Source organism: Colobus angolensis, unplaced genomic scaffold, assembly GCF_000951035.1.
Source record: "Colobus angolensis palliatus isolate OR3802 unplaced genomic scaffold, Cang.pa_1.0 Scaffold42, whole genome shotgun sequence".
Lineage (NCBI taxonomy): Eukaryota > Metazoa > Chordata > Mammalia > Primates > Cercopithecidae > Colobus > Colobus angolensis.
The window spans coordinates 1,473,374-1,490,038 of record NW_012117599.1 but is presented as its reverse complement, the minus strand read 5'-3'; the positions used below and the strand labels follow the sequence as shown (position 1 = coordinate 1,490,038).

Genomic DNA, 16,665 nt, shown 5'->3' with positions numbered 1-16,665 from the left:
TGGCTCACGCCTGTAATCCCAGCACTTTGGGAGGCTGAGGTGAGTGGATCACCTGAAGTCAGGAGTTCGAGACCAGCCTGGCCAACATGGGGAAATCCTGTCTCTACTAAAAATACAAAAACTTAGCCAGGTGGGGTGGTGGGCGCTGGTAATCCCAGCTACTCAGGAGATTGAGGCAGGAGAATTGCTTGAACCTGGGAGGCAGAGGTTGCAGTGAGCTGAGATCACACCACTGCACTCCGTCCTGGGCGACAAAACAAGACTCTGTCTCAAAAAAATAGAATATTTTTGTTGTTATTGTATTTTTTAAAAATAACCTTTATTTTTTAGAACAGTTTTGGGCTTACAAAAAACTTGATCAGAAAATAGAGTTTCTGTATACTCACTCTGCACAACCAGCCACCCACCAGTTTCCTCTATTATTTACATATCATATGTTAGTGTGTGTATATGTTACAATATCAGTACATTATTAACCGAAGTCCATAGCCTAAATTAGGGTTGTGTTGTGTAGTTCTATGGATTTTAACAAATGACCGGGTGTGGTGGCTCACACCTGTAATCTTGGCACTTTGCGAGGCCAAGGCAGGCAGATCGCCTGAGGTCAGGAGTTCAAGACCAGCCTGGACAACATGGTGAAACCCCCTGTCTACTAAAAAAGTACAAAAATTAGCTGGGCGTGGTGGTGCACGCCTGTAGTCCTAGCTACTTGGGAGGCTGAGGCAGGAAAATTGCTTGAATTCGAGAGGCAGAGGTTGTAGAGAGCCGAGATTACGCCACTACACTCCAGCCTGGGAGACAGAGTGAGACTCCGTCTCAAAAAAAAAAAAGTATAGTATAGATGTGTTCCTCCTTAACGTGTCATACGGAATAGCTTCATTGCCCTAAAAATGTCCTGAGTTCTACCTGTTCATCCTATCCTCCTTCCCCGTCTGCTTCACCTCCCACCCCGCCGCCCCACCCAAGTTCCTGGCAAGCACTGCTATTGTCACTGTCTCTATAGGTTTGCCTTTTTCAGATATCCTGTAGTTAGAATCACACAGTATGTTGTCTTTTCACATTGGCTGCTTTCACTCAGCAATAAGCATTTCAGGTTTTTCCATGCCTTTTCGTGGCTTGATAGCTCCTTCCTTTTTTATTGCTGGATAATACTCCATTACATAGTTGCACCATAGTTTATTTGCTCATCTCTTGAAGGCCATGTTGTTTGCCTCCAATTTCTGAGAATTTTGGATAAAGCTGCTGTAAACATGTACGTACAGCTTTTTGTGTGGGCGTAAATTTACAGTTTATTTGAGGAAATACCAAGGAGCACAATTGCTGGGTTGTATGGTAAGAGTCTGTTTAGCCTTTTTTTTTTTTTTTGAGATGGAGTCTCACTGTCACCCAGGCTGGAGTGCAGTGGCACCATCTCGGCTCACTGTAAGCTCCGCCTCCCAGGTTCATGCCATTCTCCTGCCTCAGCCTCCCAAGTAGCTGGGACTACAGGCGCCCGCCACCATGCCCGGCTAATTTTTTTGTATATTTAGTGGAAGCGAGGTTTCACCGTGTTAGCCAGGATGGTCTCGATCTCCTGACCTCATAATCCACCCACCTTGGCCTCTCAAAGTGCTCGGATTACAGGCGTGAGCCACTGCACCCAACTGAGTCTGTTTAGCTTTGTAAGAAGCAAGCAGACTATTTTCCAAAACTTCCATTTTACATTCTTACCAGCAATGAGTGAAAGTTCCTGTGGCTCCGGGAGGCGGAGCTTGCAGTGAGCCAAGATCGTGCCACTGCACTTCAGCCTGGGAGACAGAGCGAGATTCTGTCTCAGAAAAAAAAAGGAAAGTTCCTGTTGCTCCACTTCCCTGCTAGCGTTTGATTTCTCTGTTTCATATTATTCCAGAGATCAGGCATATTCCAAAACCCTCCAGTTCAAAAATCCAAACAGGGGCTGTTGGGGCACAATGGCACCTGCCTGTAATCCTAGCACTTTAGGAGGCCGAGGCGGGTGGATTACCTGAGGTTAAGCGTTCGGGACCAGCCTGGCCAACGTGGTGAAACCCCGTCTCTACTAAAAATACCAAAAAATTAGCCAGGTGTGGTGATATGCGCCTGTAGTCCCAGCTACTTGGGAGGCTAAGGCAGGAGAACTGCTTGAACCGGGGAGGCAGAGGTTGCAGTGAGCTGACATCAAGCCACTGCACTCCAGCCTGGGTGACAGAGCAAGACTCCATCTCCAAACAAAAATAAAAACAAAACCCAAAAATCCAAACTGGGAGAGAATCTGGTAGATCATTCATTCGTGGACATCACTGGAAAACTCTTAGGTTAAGTCTAAATCAGTCTCAACCTTTGCTTTCCAAACTTGGGAGGGTGGTTTGCTACTACTACCTTCCTGAGTCATGCTGAGGGAGCCCTGTATCCTTAAAAACAAGCAAGAATGCATGCTTAGGTGGCCAAGTGAGAAGGCTATTGCCTGGAGCTGAGGCGTAACAGCTGGGCCTCGACCAGCCATGCTGGACCATGATGTGACCTTGAGCATGAGAGGCACATGCTAAGAACAGCACAGTGGAAAGACGGGCTCCTGAGATCCTGTAGGTACAGTGGGGTCTCTGCACCGGCTGTGACCTGCCTACCTGCAGACTTCTTTTTTGTCAAAGAATAAAATTCTAGCTTTTTGAAGGCCGGGTGGGTTTTTTTCTTTTGTTTTTGTTTTTGTTTTTTGATTTTGGTCCTTTTTGTTGTTTGTAGCCAAACCTTATTCTAGCAGCTATGAGTGATTCTGTGGTTTGGCACAATGTCGCTGTGTCCCACACACCGGGGGCCTCGAGTGCTTGCTGGTATTAGGTGACACCAGGCAGTGGTGTGAGTTACGGAAGGGCAGGGGGAAAGGAGAGGTGCCCTGGGGATGGCATCACCCGCCCTGTACACATTCCTATGAAATAAGCAGGCCAGGGGCCTATAGAGATGGTGTTGGCGGGCGCAGAGTTGGTTACAGCAAGGTACGGAGGTTGTTCACGGCACCACAGAAAAGGCCTTGGGCTCAGGGTGAGTGGGGAGAAACAGGAAAATGAAGGCACCCTCGGAGCTGGCTGCAGAGTACAGAAGAAACAGAAAGAAGGTTCCAAAAGAATGTGGGTACAGGTCTAGAAAAGAGCCGGTGAAAGAGAGACCAGGAACAGCAAGTGGTCAGCATTTCTCAGTCTCCCTAGACACACGGTTTTCACAGGGAGAGGCAGCGTCAGTCTTTGGGAGAACGCCAGTCTGCTTGCATCCTGCGCTTACGCTGTCATCAGGAGCAACAAAATGTGCATGTTTTTAAAATGAGAAGTGCACATGCCGTAGTTTGGGGATACAGGATTTTGTTGTTTTGTTGTTGTTGTTGAGGACCTGGCTCCCTTTGGTTATGACACTCCCTGCTTTCAAGTCCTGTGGCTTCCCTTCATTCCTGGTCCTTGCTCTAGTCTTCCAGGCCGGCTGATCTGCCTCTCTCTCGCCCCCACCCGCCTCTCCATACTCACCCCCAGCCCCTGGGCCTTGCACCCACTCCAGCACCCTGGGCTCCTTGCTCAACCTAGAAGACAGCAGTGCTCCCTGGCCTCAGGTCTCTGCCAGGCTCCCCAAGTCACTTGGTGCTCCAGCGTCCCCTGACTACCCTTCCTCCAAGCCATGGATGCCACCGAACATCATTGTGTGTGTGTGTATCTTCCGTGTGTGTGTTGCGTGTCCCCCACCCAACGCCAGCACCCTGAGAGCAGGGCTGCTTGTTCTGTTCACCGCTGGGTCCCCGGCATTTAGAATGGCACCTGGTGTTTGCTTGCCATTTACTGAGTGAATGCACAGTTGAAATGACTAAAGCTAAAGCTAATTGACTAAAGGTGGCAATATTGAAACAAGTTTAAATTTAAGTACAAAAGTGCTGCAGGAAGATAAGTGATTAGATCGGGAAGGATACGAAAGAATTGGATTTTAAGCCTCGCGTAAACATTGTGAGCCCTGTACTCCAGTTAGGATCAGACTCAGTGGAGTGGGTAGCTTGCTCTCCTTTAGGAACCAGCCTCCTGGCCCCTTGCCATTAAGGCTGATGGGGACCTCCCCTCCTCCTGTGGTATCTCGGGTTCAGAGAACGAGAACTCAGGCAGATGGTGCTGCTTGGCCCTCCCAGTGCAGCCACCCACCAAAGCTCATTCACTGTTTGATTTGGGGGTTGGGGAGAATAAGAACAGAGCCTGCAGACTCCATCTCCTGCTGCCAAAGCCCTAAGGCCCAGGATGAGAATAGGGGGGCACGAGGGAGGCCCAGAAGTGGGGCAGGAGCCTGGTCTTGGAGCTGAGGCTGGCACTTCCAGTGGCCGAAGAGGTTCTTGGGATGTGCATGGATTTCCAATTCCATGTAAGGGGTGCCAGGAGAACAGTAGTGAATTAACAGCTTCTTCCACGACACAGATGGAAAAGTCACTTTTATTTTAGGCCTGACAGTTTTCTTCCTCTGTCTCCCCCCACACCCTCAAGCATCAGTTCATCCCAGAAGAGTAACCTAAAGGGACGCCTGCAGAAGCACAGCCTCCACACAGAGCCCAGAGGCTTTGGGCTGTTCACACTGGCTTTTTTTTGTTTTGTTTTGTTTTTTTGTGAGACGGAATCTCACTCTGTTGCCCAGGCTAGAGTGCAGTGGCACAATCTCAGTTCACTGCAACCTTCGCCTCAGGGTTCAAGCAATTCTCCTGCCTCAGCCTCCTAAGTAACTGGGATTACAGGCACCCACCACCACGTCCGTCTAATTTTTTTTTTTTGTACTTTTAGTAGAGACAGGGTTTCACCATGCTGACGAGGCTGGTCTCTAACTCCTGACCTTAGGTGATCCACCCACCTCGGCCTCCCAAAGTGCTGGGATTACAGGCATGAGCCACCATGCCCGGCCCATGCTGGCATTTTAAAAGACACAGTGCTCTGGTGCTCCCCTGGGCATCCCCTAAAATGACTGTTCTGAGCCTGGAGGAACTGAGTTGGGGAGCTGGAGCCTGGCAGCCTGGCGTCTGAGTTTCCTCTGTGTCAGCTCTCCAGAAAGCCCTCATGGGGAGAAACAGAGCTCAGGAAAAGCTGAGGGCATGGCCCACTTCTAGGCAGTGTTAATTATGGGCTCTGGAGTGGTATTTTCCTGTCCTCAAGTCACCAGCCTCCAGGGCTGCTGATGGGGACTGAATTGTCCCAAGGCCTCCCAGACCCCTCCTCTGACGCTGCTCCTGACACCTTGGCCTGGCTTGTGCTGTGGAGCGGTTGCTGGGTGGGAGAGGGGAGAAGGGATGGTGTCCGGTGGGAGGCTGGCAGAGTGGGCACTGCTGCCTGTGAGTCAGGGGGTTTCACAGCAGAAGATGCCCCTGTGTGGTCTGTGACGGGGATCTCGAGGGGAGGCGGGCACTACCCCCTTTGTGTCTGAGGCTGCTGGCAGGAGGTTCCAGCCCACCTGGGCCTCCTGGGGCCTCGCCCGAGGTCGATCGTCTTCCCCTCCCCGGAAAGTTCACCTGCCCGCCCACAGGTGCATGCACATACGTGCACAGTCCCCCGAAGGCCCTGGTGAACAGTCTCTCTTTCCAGTGGAGTCTCATTGTGTTTTGCAGACTTCATTCTTCCCAGCTCGTTTGTGAGGCGAGTAAGGGGTATCATTACCACTCTTTACTTGTTAAGTTGCCCAAGAGAGGAAAAAAAAACAAACAAGAAAGTTTTTCCTCCTCCGAGAGTCTAATTACTTGTTTGGTAAGTCTCAACCCATATACGTTTCCAAAGAGAGACACTCGACGCCTGCCGAAGAAATGTCCCTGGGCAGGTTTCAGAGACCCTCTGTCCGCCATCCTGCCGTCTGCCAGCGCTGCAGCTGGGCAGGACTGTTGCCAGCACTTTTCAGTTTCAGTGAGCTTAGGAAACCGATTCTTGCAGTGGTCCTTGCAGAAGTCCCCACCCCGCTGCAGCCATCCATGCTCTGTGCCTGTTCTGCCTCCGTCTGGACATGCCGTGCTGCTTTGTGCTGCCCTGCCTCCATCTTTTCTGTCTGTCAGAAAAGAGACATTCCCATTCCAGCTTCCACATTTCATAGTCCTTGTCTTGTCTCCTCACCACCCCCAGGTAACACCTGCCCCTCGGAGAAGGCTCTGTACCTTTTACCTGCTTTGATTTTTGCATAAAGACGTTCACTTGTATTTCTTGATCTGGCTTCTGTTCCTCCTAGACCATGAGCTCCTTGAGGTCCAGGTCTCCTCTAACTTGCCTTTTTATCTTCCACACCTGGCTAGTTCCTGAACACAGTGGAGTGTGCTGAAGTGGGTCCTCAGGGTGGGATGCTCACCCTCTAGAACGGTGAAGGCTCAAGTATGTGCTTCTGATGTGTCCCTAACCCAGCTTCCAGGTTCTTGATTCTGATGCCCTACCCGCTGTCAAATTTAACATCTTTCTTCTGGATACTGCCAGCCCATCTTAGGACTTGTTGTCAGTCTCCCTGTCTTGGTCCATTTGAGCTGCTATGACAAAGTACCTTAGACTGGGTAATTTGTAAACTGGGAAATGTATTGCTTACAGTTCTGGAGGCTGGGAAGTCCAAGATCAAGGTACCAGCAAATTTGGCTTCTGGTGAGAGCTGCTCTCTGCCCCAAAGATGAGGTCTTCTGGCCAATTCCTCATGTGGCAGAAGGGTAAAAGGGGCAACCAGCTCCCTCAGACCTCCTTTCTTTATCAGGGCACTGACCCCATTTGTGAGAGCTCCATTCTCATGACCTAATTTTCCTCCCAGAGGCCCCACCTCTGGATGCTATCACACTCGGGATTAAATTTCAATATACGAGCTTTGGAGTCACGTAAACACTCAGAACATAGCACTCTCTTAGCTGTGTACTACTTGGTCAGATTTGGTTTGGATTCTCTCCGTTCATTCTTTCTAATTCTTCCACGCACTGGCTACGTGTTTAGGTATGGGGCCTGCAGAGATGACCAGCACAGATGTGGCCCTGCCCTTGTGGGACTCCTGTTGTACTGGGGAGAGACAGAAGGAGAAGCAAGTCCACTGCTAAGTCGGATGATGTTGAGGAATGAGAGCAGAGTGGAAATGTAGGACAGGGTGTGGGAGCTCACGGTGCAGAGAGCACGTGGGGTGGGAGGTCTTGGGCAGCCATCCTTAGAGAAGATGCCGGGACACATTCTTTTTTATGTTTCTACTCTCCTGCTTGTAAGAATGTCCTTAATAGTCTGACAGAAGAAAAATCTCCTGAGTATGTAAGGTTCTTCCTGTTTGTTGATGTGGTCAGATTTTTTGTTTGTTTGTTTTTGGAGAGACGGAGTCTCACTCTGTCGCCCAGGCTGGCGTGTTGGAGTGCAGTGGCACGATCTCAGCTCATTACAACCTCCGCCTCCCGAGTTGAAGCAATTATCCTGCCTCAGCCTCCTGAATAGCTGGGACTGTAGGCACATGCCGTCATGCCCGGCCAATTTCTTTTGTATTTTGGTAGAGACGGGGTTTCACCATGTTGCCCAGGCTAGTCTCGAACTCCTGAGTTCAGGCCATCTGCCTGCCTCAGCCTCCCAAAGTGCTAGGATTACAGGTGTGAGCCACTGCGCCTGGCTGATGTGGTCAGACTTCATCATGGATGTTTGGTTAAATCGGTCAGGGGAAGCTGGTCCCCACAGCGCACACTTGCTGAGGTGACATGCCCCAGGCTGTGGGAGGCAGGCGAGGTGTGCTCCCAGCAGGGATGGCGGACCGGGAACACCTAAATGTTGCAGCAGCAAGAGTGCTGCAGAGGCCACAGTGGGCTCAGCGCCGGCCTCAGTGCTTTGCCGCAGAGAGTCTAAGGATGTGAGCCTGGTGTCCAGTGAGCCTTGTAGCTCGGGGCCTGTGGCACAGGACTCTTGGTGTCTCTTGGCTGTGGGCAGCCGAGCACCCTGACCACTGCCTGATGTGGATGGCCAGATGATCAGGGAGCAGTTGTCCCAAGTGCAACCATACCTTTAAGACCAGGTAAGAGAACATTCAGGAAAACATTGACATTCACAAAACTCCAGAAGTACTTGGAAACCACCAGTTGCTTCATTTCCCCAGGTAATACCTGTGGTGTCAGAGAAGGCAAAAACTGGTTACCTTGGGCCAGGGGTCAACGGCCAGCCCCTTTCGTGGGAACGGTGCGCCCTGCCCTCCGTTCCCCACTCTAACACTCTGTCCCCTCTGCCCTCCGTTCCCTGCTCTAACTCTCTGTCCCCTTCGGCCTGACAGGTGAAGACATGCACCTGTGGTGCCCCTCACTGCAAGAGGTCAGGGAGGCATTCCACAGCCTGGGTGCCCACAGTCCTGCCCTGTACCCTGTGGGGCCCTTTTGGCACGGCGGCAGGTGAGTACTTCTCCTTCCTCACTGCCTTTTTCTTTCATTTTTTCTTGAAGAGACAGCATCTCTCTTTCTGTCACCCAGACTGGAATACAGTGGCACAATCACAGCTCACTGCAGCCTCCACCTCCCAGGCTCAAGCGTTCCTCCCACCTCAGCCTCCTGAGTAGCTGCCACTACAGGCATGCACAGCCACGCCTGGCTAAGTTTTAAATTTTGTGTAGAGGTCGAGCGGTCTTCCTATGTTGTCCAGGCTGGTCTTGAACGCTTAGGCTCAAGTGATCCTTCTGCTTTGGCCTCCCAAAGTGCTGAGGTTACAGGTATGAGCCACCTCACACCCAGCCACCTGTTGTCTTGTTTGTTTGGAAGGTGCTAGACTCGGGCTCTATCCCATGTGTAGGGAATTACAGAACAACCACACACCGCCACCTGTGGATCTGAGTATCACACCAAGAAGGAATTTCCTTGCTCCCAGCCTCAGGGAGATGGGAAGCCCCCAGGATGGATGAGCCTGTTTTTGGCACTTTCTGACTCAGCCTCTGCTGCCTGCTCCTCTCTGGTGAAACCCAGACTTCGAAGCCTGGTTAATATCCTTGCAGACACATCTCTTGAGTCTCTTCAAGCCACTTGTTTGGCCCCTTACCTAGTATCCACTTGGGAACAGCAGGGCATGCTTTTACGTTCCCACAACCCTCAGTTTTGTGTTGTGAGTGCCCCCGTTGAGCCCCGGGCTGGCTTGCTGGTGGACAGTCATGATCATTTGCCTTTGCTTGGTCCCTGCCTGCAGGGAGGAGTGCCACGTGATGCATAAGTAACTCTGGTGGGCGGATGGTGACTTAGCTTAAGGTCGTAAAAGTGTTACATATCATCATCTTGTTCTACACATTTTAGCACATCCAAACTCTCTTGAGAACCCTTGGAGAAGGTGATTTGAGATGGAACAGAGTGTTTTGAAGCCCGGAGGGGCTGTCGTATAGGACTCCCCCAACCCCCTGCTTCCCGCTGACAATCTCTCAGCCCCAGGAGGTGCCAGGCCCCCCTTCCCTCACCTCAGCGGGCAGATGTTCCTCTGCATGGAAAGTGGGAGCTCTCCTAAGAACCTGTTCCACGACTGTGTTTAGCAATTGTCTGCCAAGCCAAACCGCACTCAGCTCTGCTATAAATACCCCACACATGTGCCAGCCTGCCGCGCTCCTGCCCCTTTCCCTCCCGGAGCTCGCAGCTCCATGTCTGGTGTAATGAGCCACTTGCCTCCTCCTGGCACAGAGCTGCAGTCGCACACCATCTTGGATGAGCAGGGGAGAGAATTACACTCAGAAAAACAAATGAACGTCTGAGGCAGGCAGGGGCCGTGGAGTCCAGAAGAGCCACTTGTGACTGCTGTAATGAGTGTCCCTGTGTCCTCCTGGGAGTGGGAGGCGGTACTGGAGACGCAGCCACCGGGTCTCACTCTATTCTGCAAAGAGCTGCTTCCCCCACTACCTCCCGGTTCTCCTAGGATGTGCCTGCGGCCTGCCCTTCATGCTGCGGAACAAGTCTGTTGTCTCCAGAGGCAGAGTGGGCAGGAGGGATGAGAACTGTGGCCCTTTAAACACATCTTCTTAAGTACTTGGGAACACAAACCCCACCATGCAGACTTCAGCTTTTCCAGATGCAGTTCAGCTTTGTGTGGGAGGAAAGCAGAGCTGTGTTGTCCTAGATCAGAGCCCAGGGAGCTGCCAGGGCCTCATGTCGTGTCCCAGACACACCGTTTTAACATCTACCTCTGGGCCCCAGAAAGTTGGCCTGGCTGTTGACACCATTTCCCATCAGAGGATTCAGAACTACCCTCAAGGACCTGACTGACAGCCACAGGGGTGAGTTCTCTGCTCCTGGCTCTGGGAGCAGGCTGGGGACCACCTGCCAAGCCCCTCAGGGCTGGTAAGGCTTTCCTGCTTGGAGCCCCTACACTGTCTTCCTCAGGGTAGGAGGATGGCGAAAATGCTTGGGTAGGGTTCCTGGACTGCTGCTTGTGTCACGGATTGGAGGGTGACCCCTCTGGGGTATTCAGGAAGCATGAAGGAGGTTCCAGCATGTCCTCCCCAAGGGCACAGCATCCTTCATGGATGCATGGGCCACAAGAGAAACCCCATGGCAGGCCAGCTTCTCCCTGTGGTCCTTCTTGTCCTGGCTCCTCACCAACTCGGAGGCTGTCTTGTGCGAGCTGGCTCCGCCCAGGCATCTCTTTTCTGCTGACTTCCAGGGATGCCTCCATTCAGGGGAACAGATGCCTGTGGGGCTTCTCCTGGGCTACCCACAGCACCTCACAATGGCCAGGGGTCAAAATGAGGGACTCAGACATCTGTGCTTGGCCCCACCGTGACTGCGCTGTCTCTCTAGTTGCTCTGAGACACGTCTTCCACCATTTCTTCCTAATCTCGGATTTCCTTAAAAGCCATCACCATCTCCTATCTAGTGCTTCCGGATTTCCGTTCAGAAAGATGCAGTCCTTCCACAGCTAGGCCATGCAGATCCCCTGGCATCCACCTTGTTGGAAACAGTGGCCCTCTGCTCAGTCATGAGACTGGGGAGGGGAAATGAGAGGACGTTTCGGGGAAAGGATGGAGCATGGATATGAATGGGAAGAGGGTGGTGGGGGAGCTCGTCAGCATCCTCAGAGGGGCTCGTGCCCACGTTGCTACACAGAATGGGCCTTGCCAGGTGCCCCCATCTCCCCCAGGAGCACAAGGGAGGTCCTTAGGTAGCTGTGCGTGGTCCTCCAAGGCTGTTCCTGCTGCCAAGCCCAGCTGAAGTTAGAGCCTGCTCCGATGCACAGGCCTGGCCACTGAAGATCAAAAGCCTGAAGCTGTTTCCTGGTGCCAGAAGCCTTGGCCACTTGGTTTTCTTTTTTTCTTTTTCTTTTGGATCAGTGACCAGGTAAGTGAGCCAGGAGGCAGGCCCTCCAGCCCAGTCAGGCTCAGGTGACTGCAGCCCCACCCAACACCTGGAGGGCAACATCTGAGAGACCCCCGAGCCAGGACCACCCAACGGAGCTGCCCCTGGATTCTTGGCCCTCAGAAACGACATGAGATCATCTGTGTGGAGGGATTTGCTGTGCCCAGCAGATGAGCAGCCTCAGGGCAGCAGTGTCCCACTTTGTGCCTCACTCCTGCTCCTGTGCCCTGTCCTGGGTTTCCCATTGTCACTGTTGTTGTCTTACCGCAGAGTGCTTCCAGGCGAGGCTGGCCTGAGTGAGAACAAGGAGCAGGATGCTCCCCAAGAGATGGCCTTGGACATCAGCCTGGGCCACATCTACAAGGTGAGTCGGGCTGCCTGCCTCACCCAGGGCACTGTCGGCTCGTAGTTCAGACCCATTTTGCAGCTTAATTCGGGGAGCATCACGGAGAACCTCTGGCAAGCTCGGCACCACAGCAGGCACTGTGCTGGCTGTAGGCTGGATGCTACAGAAACCGTGTTACGGGAAACAGGTCCTGATCTAGGCCCCAAGAGGGGGTTCTTGGATCTTGCACAAGAAAGAATTGGGGCCAGGCATGGCGGCTCATGCCTGTGATGCTAGCACTTTGGGAGGCTGAAGCAGGCGGATGTTTTGAGGTCAGGAGTTCCAGACCAGCCTGACCAACATAGTGAAACCCCATCTCTACTAAAATTACAAAAAAGTTAGCAGGGCATGATGGCGGGCACCTGTAGTCCCATCTACTCAGGACGCTGAGACAGGAGAACCGCTTGACCTTGGGAGGCAGAGGTTGTAGTGAGCTGAGATGGCACCACTGCAGTCCAGCTTGGGCGACACAGACTCCATCTCAAAAAAAAAAAAAAAAAAACGGACTCAGTGGCTCATGCCCATGCCAGCACTTTGGGAGGCTGAGGTGGGTGGATCACCTGAGGTCAGGAGTTGGAGACCAGCCTGGCTAACATGGTGAAACCCCATCTTTACAAAAAATACAAAACTCAGCCAGGCGTGGAGGCTGAGGCAGGAGAATCGCTTGAAACTGGGAGGTGGAGGTTGCAGTGAACTGAGATTGCGCCATTGCACTCTAGCCTGGGCAACAAGAGAGAAACTCCATCTCAAAAATAAAAAGAATTGGAAGCAAATCCACAGAGTAAAATGAAAGCAAATTTATTAAGAAAGTAAACTAATAGGCTGGGTACGGTGGCTCATGCCTGTAAGCGCTTTGGGAGGCCAACGCGGGTGGATCGCCTGCAGTTCGGAGTTCAAGATCAGCTTGGCCAACATGGCAAAACCCCATCTCTACTAAAAATACCGAAATTAGTCGGGCGTGGTGGCGTGCACCTATAATCCCAGCTACTTGGGAAGCTGAAGCAGGAGAATTGCTGGAACCCGGGAAGCAGAGGTTGTAGTGAGCCAAGATGGAACCACTGCACCCCACCCTGGGTGACAGAGCAAGACTCTGTCTCAAAAAAAAAAAAAGCAAAAGGATAAAGAATGGCTACTTCATAGGCAGAGCAGCCCCAAGGGCTGCTGGTATAGTATTTTTATGGTTATTTCTTGATTATATGCTAAATAGGGGGTGGATTATGAGTTTTCCAGGAAAGGGATGAGCAATTCCCAGAACCGAGGTTCCTCCCCTTTTTAGACCACATAGGGTAACTTCCTGACGTTGCCATGGCGTGTGTAAACTGTCACGGTGCGGGTGGGAGTGTCTTTTAGCATGCTAATGCATTGTTAGCATATAATGAGCAGTGAGGCCGACCAGAGGTACCTCTAGTCATTGGCTTGGTTTTGGTGGTATCTGGCCGGCCTCTTTCCGCCAACCTCCTCTCTCATCCTATAAGAACACCTGACCTCCTGGGAGTGCAGCCCAGCAGGTCTCAGCCTTATTTTACCCAGCTCTTATTCAAGATGGAGTCGCTCTGGTTCAAACACCTCCGACAAACACACACTTCACACTTGTGCCTGCCACCCAGGACCCTGCAGGGGCCTCGAATCCTGGCCTCACTGTTTCCTGAGCTCCTACCCAGAATGACCGCGGGGCTCACGGTACCATCCCTGCTGCCTAAGTGTCTCCCAGGGAACTGGTCCTCGAAGTCCTCTCCCGTTCCCCCACGGCCTGGCCACCCTTGCCCTCTTCTTTCTCTCTAGTTTCTGGCGCTGTGTGTCCAGGCCCAGCCGGGGGCCTACACTGACGAGAACCTCGTGGGACTGATTGAGCTGCTGTGCCGCGCCGGCCTGGACATGGGGCTCCGCCTGCTGCCCAAGGTTGACCTCCAGCAGCTTCTGCTCTTGCTCCTGGAGAACATCCGGGAGTGGCCAGGGAAGGTACCACACGCCCAGAGGCTCGTCCTCACACAGCTTCATCACTAGGGACCAGGGTGGCCCCTAGAGTGCCCTGGGTGGGGATGGCATTGCCTGGAGGTCATCGGAACGCCCCTGGTCTCTGTGACTGCCCACTTACTCCCCTGTGCGGGCTGGGAGGCGAGAGCATTGGGAAGGCAGCGTCCCCATGCAGCCCGTGGGATGTGCCCTCTCCTGCAGCTCCAGGAACTGTGCTGCACCCTGAGCTGGGTGTCTGACCACCACCACAACCTGCTGGCCCTCGTGCAGTTCTTCCCGGACACGACCTCCCGGAGCAGGTGGGTGCTGCTCCCCTGCTGCCTCCTCCCTCTCACATGCATCTTTGTGGGTTCTTGCAGGAATCCAGAGTCCTCCCCATCAGCCCCAACAAACCTCCCCCGCCCAATTTCTAATTCCCAGGAGGGAGAACTAAAAATAGAACTCTCCAATGAGTTCTTTACAAATGAAAAAAAAAAAGCCTAATTTTCTTAATGTGGTCTTACTAGCAAAACAGTTGCCTTGTGCAATTAGCTCCTGCCTACAGGGCCCCCAGTCTCCTTTCTTTGGGGCTCCCTCCCCAGTCTTCAGCTCCTTCTTGTCATTCTGACCTCAGCTGAATTCTGTCCCCTGATCACCCCATTCCCACTTGCACACTCTCGATTCATCCTTCTGTTTTCTTTCCTGCCTAGCATTTACCCCTGCCAGAAATTATGTTACTCTTTGTTTCCTTGTTTATGGCTGTGGCTTTCCTTGAAGTCACCTCTACCAGAACAGCTCCTTTGTCAGGGCCACTGCCATATTGTCCCGGATCTAGAACAGTGCCTAGCATGCTGTTTAGCGCTCTGTAAATTCCTTTTTTTTTTTTTTTTCCGTGAGACAGAGTCTTACTCTGTCACCCAGCCTGGAGTACGGTGGCACGATCTCGGCTCACTGCAAGCTCCGCCTCCCAAGTTCACGCCATTCTCCTGCCTCAGCCTCCCGAGTAGCTGGGACTACAGGCGCCCGCCACCTCACCCGGCTAATTTTTGTATTTGTAATAGAGACGGAGTTTCACTGTGTTAGCCAGGATGGTCTGGATCTCCTGACCTCGTGATCTGCCCGCCTCGGCCTCCCAAAGTGCTGGGATTACAGGCATGAGCCACCGCGCCGGCCTGTAAATTCTTTTTGAATGAATGAAGTGGTTAAACAAACTCAGCCAAGGAGGAAATAAGGCCCACTGGCTGGATCTGGCCCTGCTTCTCTCTCCACCTTCCTTCTCCCACTTTTGGCCACAGTCTTACGGAATTGCCTGCCTTTCCCAGAGCAGACCACTCCCATCCAGTCGCCTCCCTCTTCTCTCTCCATCTTCCCTTCTCTTTCTGGGCCTGTCCGTTTGCAACTCCTACCTAGAATGACTCCCTTCCCACCCCCTCACCTTTGGCAGACACCTCTGTGTTACCCTCCACTGGGACCCCTTCCCTTCCCCTGCAGTGTTCCGAGGGTGGTGTCTGGGAGCCAGCTTGGAGTTCGAATCGCCTCCCACCCCAGGGCCCAGCCTCGTGGAGGCTCTGCTTGTTGACTAAGTTACCTTCGTGTCCTGGGCTCCACTTCAGTGCTGGGCAGGGAGTCCCATCTCTTTCCCTCTTTCCTGGGAATCTGGCTGGCAGAGAGGCAGGCTGTGCACACTTGGGAGAGGGCGCAGGTTTTACCCTGTCTCTGAAAGAATGGGACTTCTGGAAGCTCTGTCAGAGGCCTCCGGGGGCTTCCGTCAGGGAGGCTGCCTGCAGCCCAGCAGCCTGGGATTTCTTCTTGGAATGGAGAGGCCGGGCCTGCCTCCTGATTCCCTGTTCTCCCCAGACTGCCCATCCACTCTGCTGTGCCGGCTGGAAATGACAGTCCTAGAGGTTTCTGCCATCCCCACCTGTTACCCGTTTCATCCCTAAATCCTGTCCTTTCTGCCTTCTGTATCCTAAACCCTCAATCCAACTCTGTGACAGCCAAGACCATGTCTGGCTCACGCAAATCAGTCACCTCCTTTCCTGCTTTCATCCCACCGGCTCAGCTGGAGGGTGGCAGCAGCCTTTCTTCCTCTTCCCCAAAGTCTGTTTGCTCTGTAGATACCTGTGGGTTCCTGTGATGATCATGTCTCTGCCTTACCATGCTGCCCATTGCCTGCAGGGCCAGGCGCAAATTCTTAGGCTGGCCCCCAGGCCCCCTCATCCACCTCATCCAGCTAGTTTCTCATTTGCTCCATCCAGGGCATGGTGTTTGTGGTTGTTTTTCTCACACATACACACAATAAACCTCACTCTTTTCACAGTTGCATAGTATTTCCCTAGTGTGTGTGCCACTGCATAGTATTTCTCCTAATGTAGCAGGACGAGTCACAGACAAGAACCCCTCAGATACCAAGTTGTGGAAGGAAAGGGCTTTATTCAGCTGGGAGCATTGGCGAACTCACGTCTCCAAAAACCGAGCTCCCTGAGTGAGCAATTCCTGTCCCTTTTAAGGGGTTACAGCTCTGTTTTTTTTTTTTTTTTTTTTTGAGACAGTCTCACTCTGTCGCCCAGGCTGGAGTGCAGTGGCCGGATCTCAGCTCACTGCAAGGCCCACATGAGAGGGTCATGATGGATTGAGCAAGCTGTGGGTCCGTGACCAGGGGCTGCATGCACTGGTAATCAGAATGGAACAGAACAGGACAGGGATTTCCACGGTGCTTTTCCATGCAATGTCTGGAATCTATAGATAACATAACTAGTTAAGTCAGGGGTCGGTCTTTTAACTACCAGGCCTGGAATGCAGCACTGGGCTGTCTGACTACTGATTTCATTTCTGTCTTTTCTTTAAGCAACTACTTTTCCTTTGAGGCAGGAATGGGGCGTAAGATACTCTGAGGGGTGGTGTCCTCCCTTACTAATACCGGACATTCTTCCAGTGACTATTTCTATGAGCTTTGCGCGTCTGTGCACGTTTCTATGGGATAAATTCCTTGAAGTGAAATTGCAACCCTAAAGTATGTAAAGCTGGACCTATTAGTAACACCACC

At 52.4% G+C, this 16,665-nt stretch overlaps 1 protein-coding gene across 1 annotated transcript in view; it reads left to right on the top strand.

Moving 5' to 3' along the window:
- Positions 1–16,665, top strand: part of LOC105522210 (protein FAM178B-like) — a 47,158-nt gene that overhangs the window by 14,975 nt on the left and 15,518 nt on the right. Inside the window, exons 3-6 of the mRNA XM_011956649.1 lie at positions 8,239–8,353; positions 11,552–11,645; positions 13,449–13,625; positions 13,842–13,939. Coding sequence (XP_011812039.1) covers positions 8,247–8,353; positions 11,552–11,645; positions 13,449–13,625; positions 13,842–13,939 — 476 coding nt within the window. The 5' untranslated portion in view covers positions 8,239–8,246. The remainder of the gene's footprint in view (positions 1–8,238; positions 8,354–11,551; positions 11,646–13,448; positions 13,626–13,841; positions 13,940–16,665) is intronic.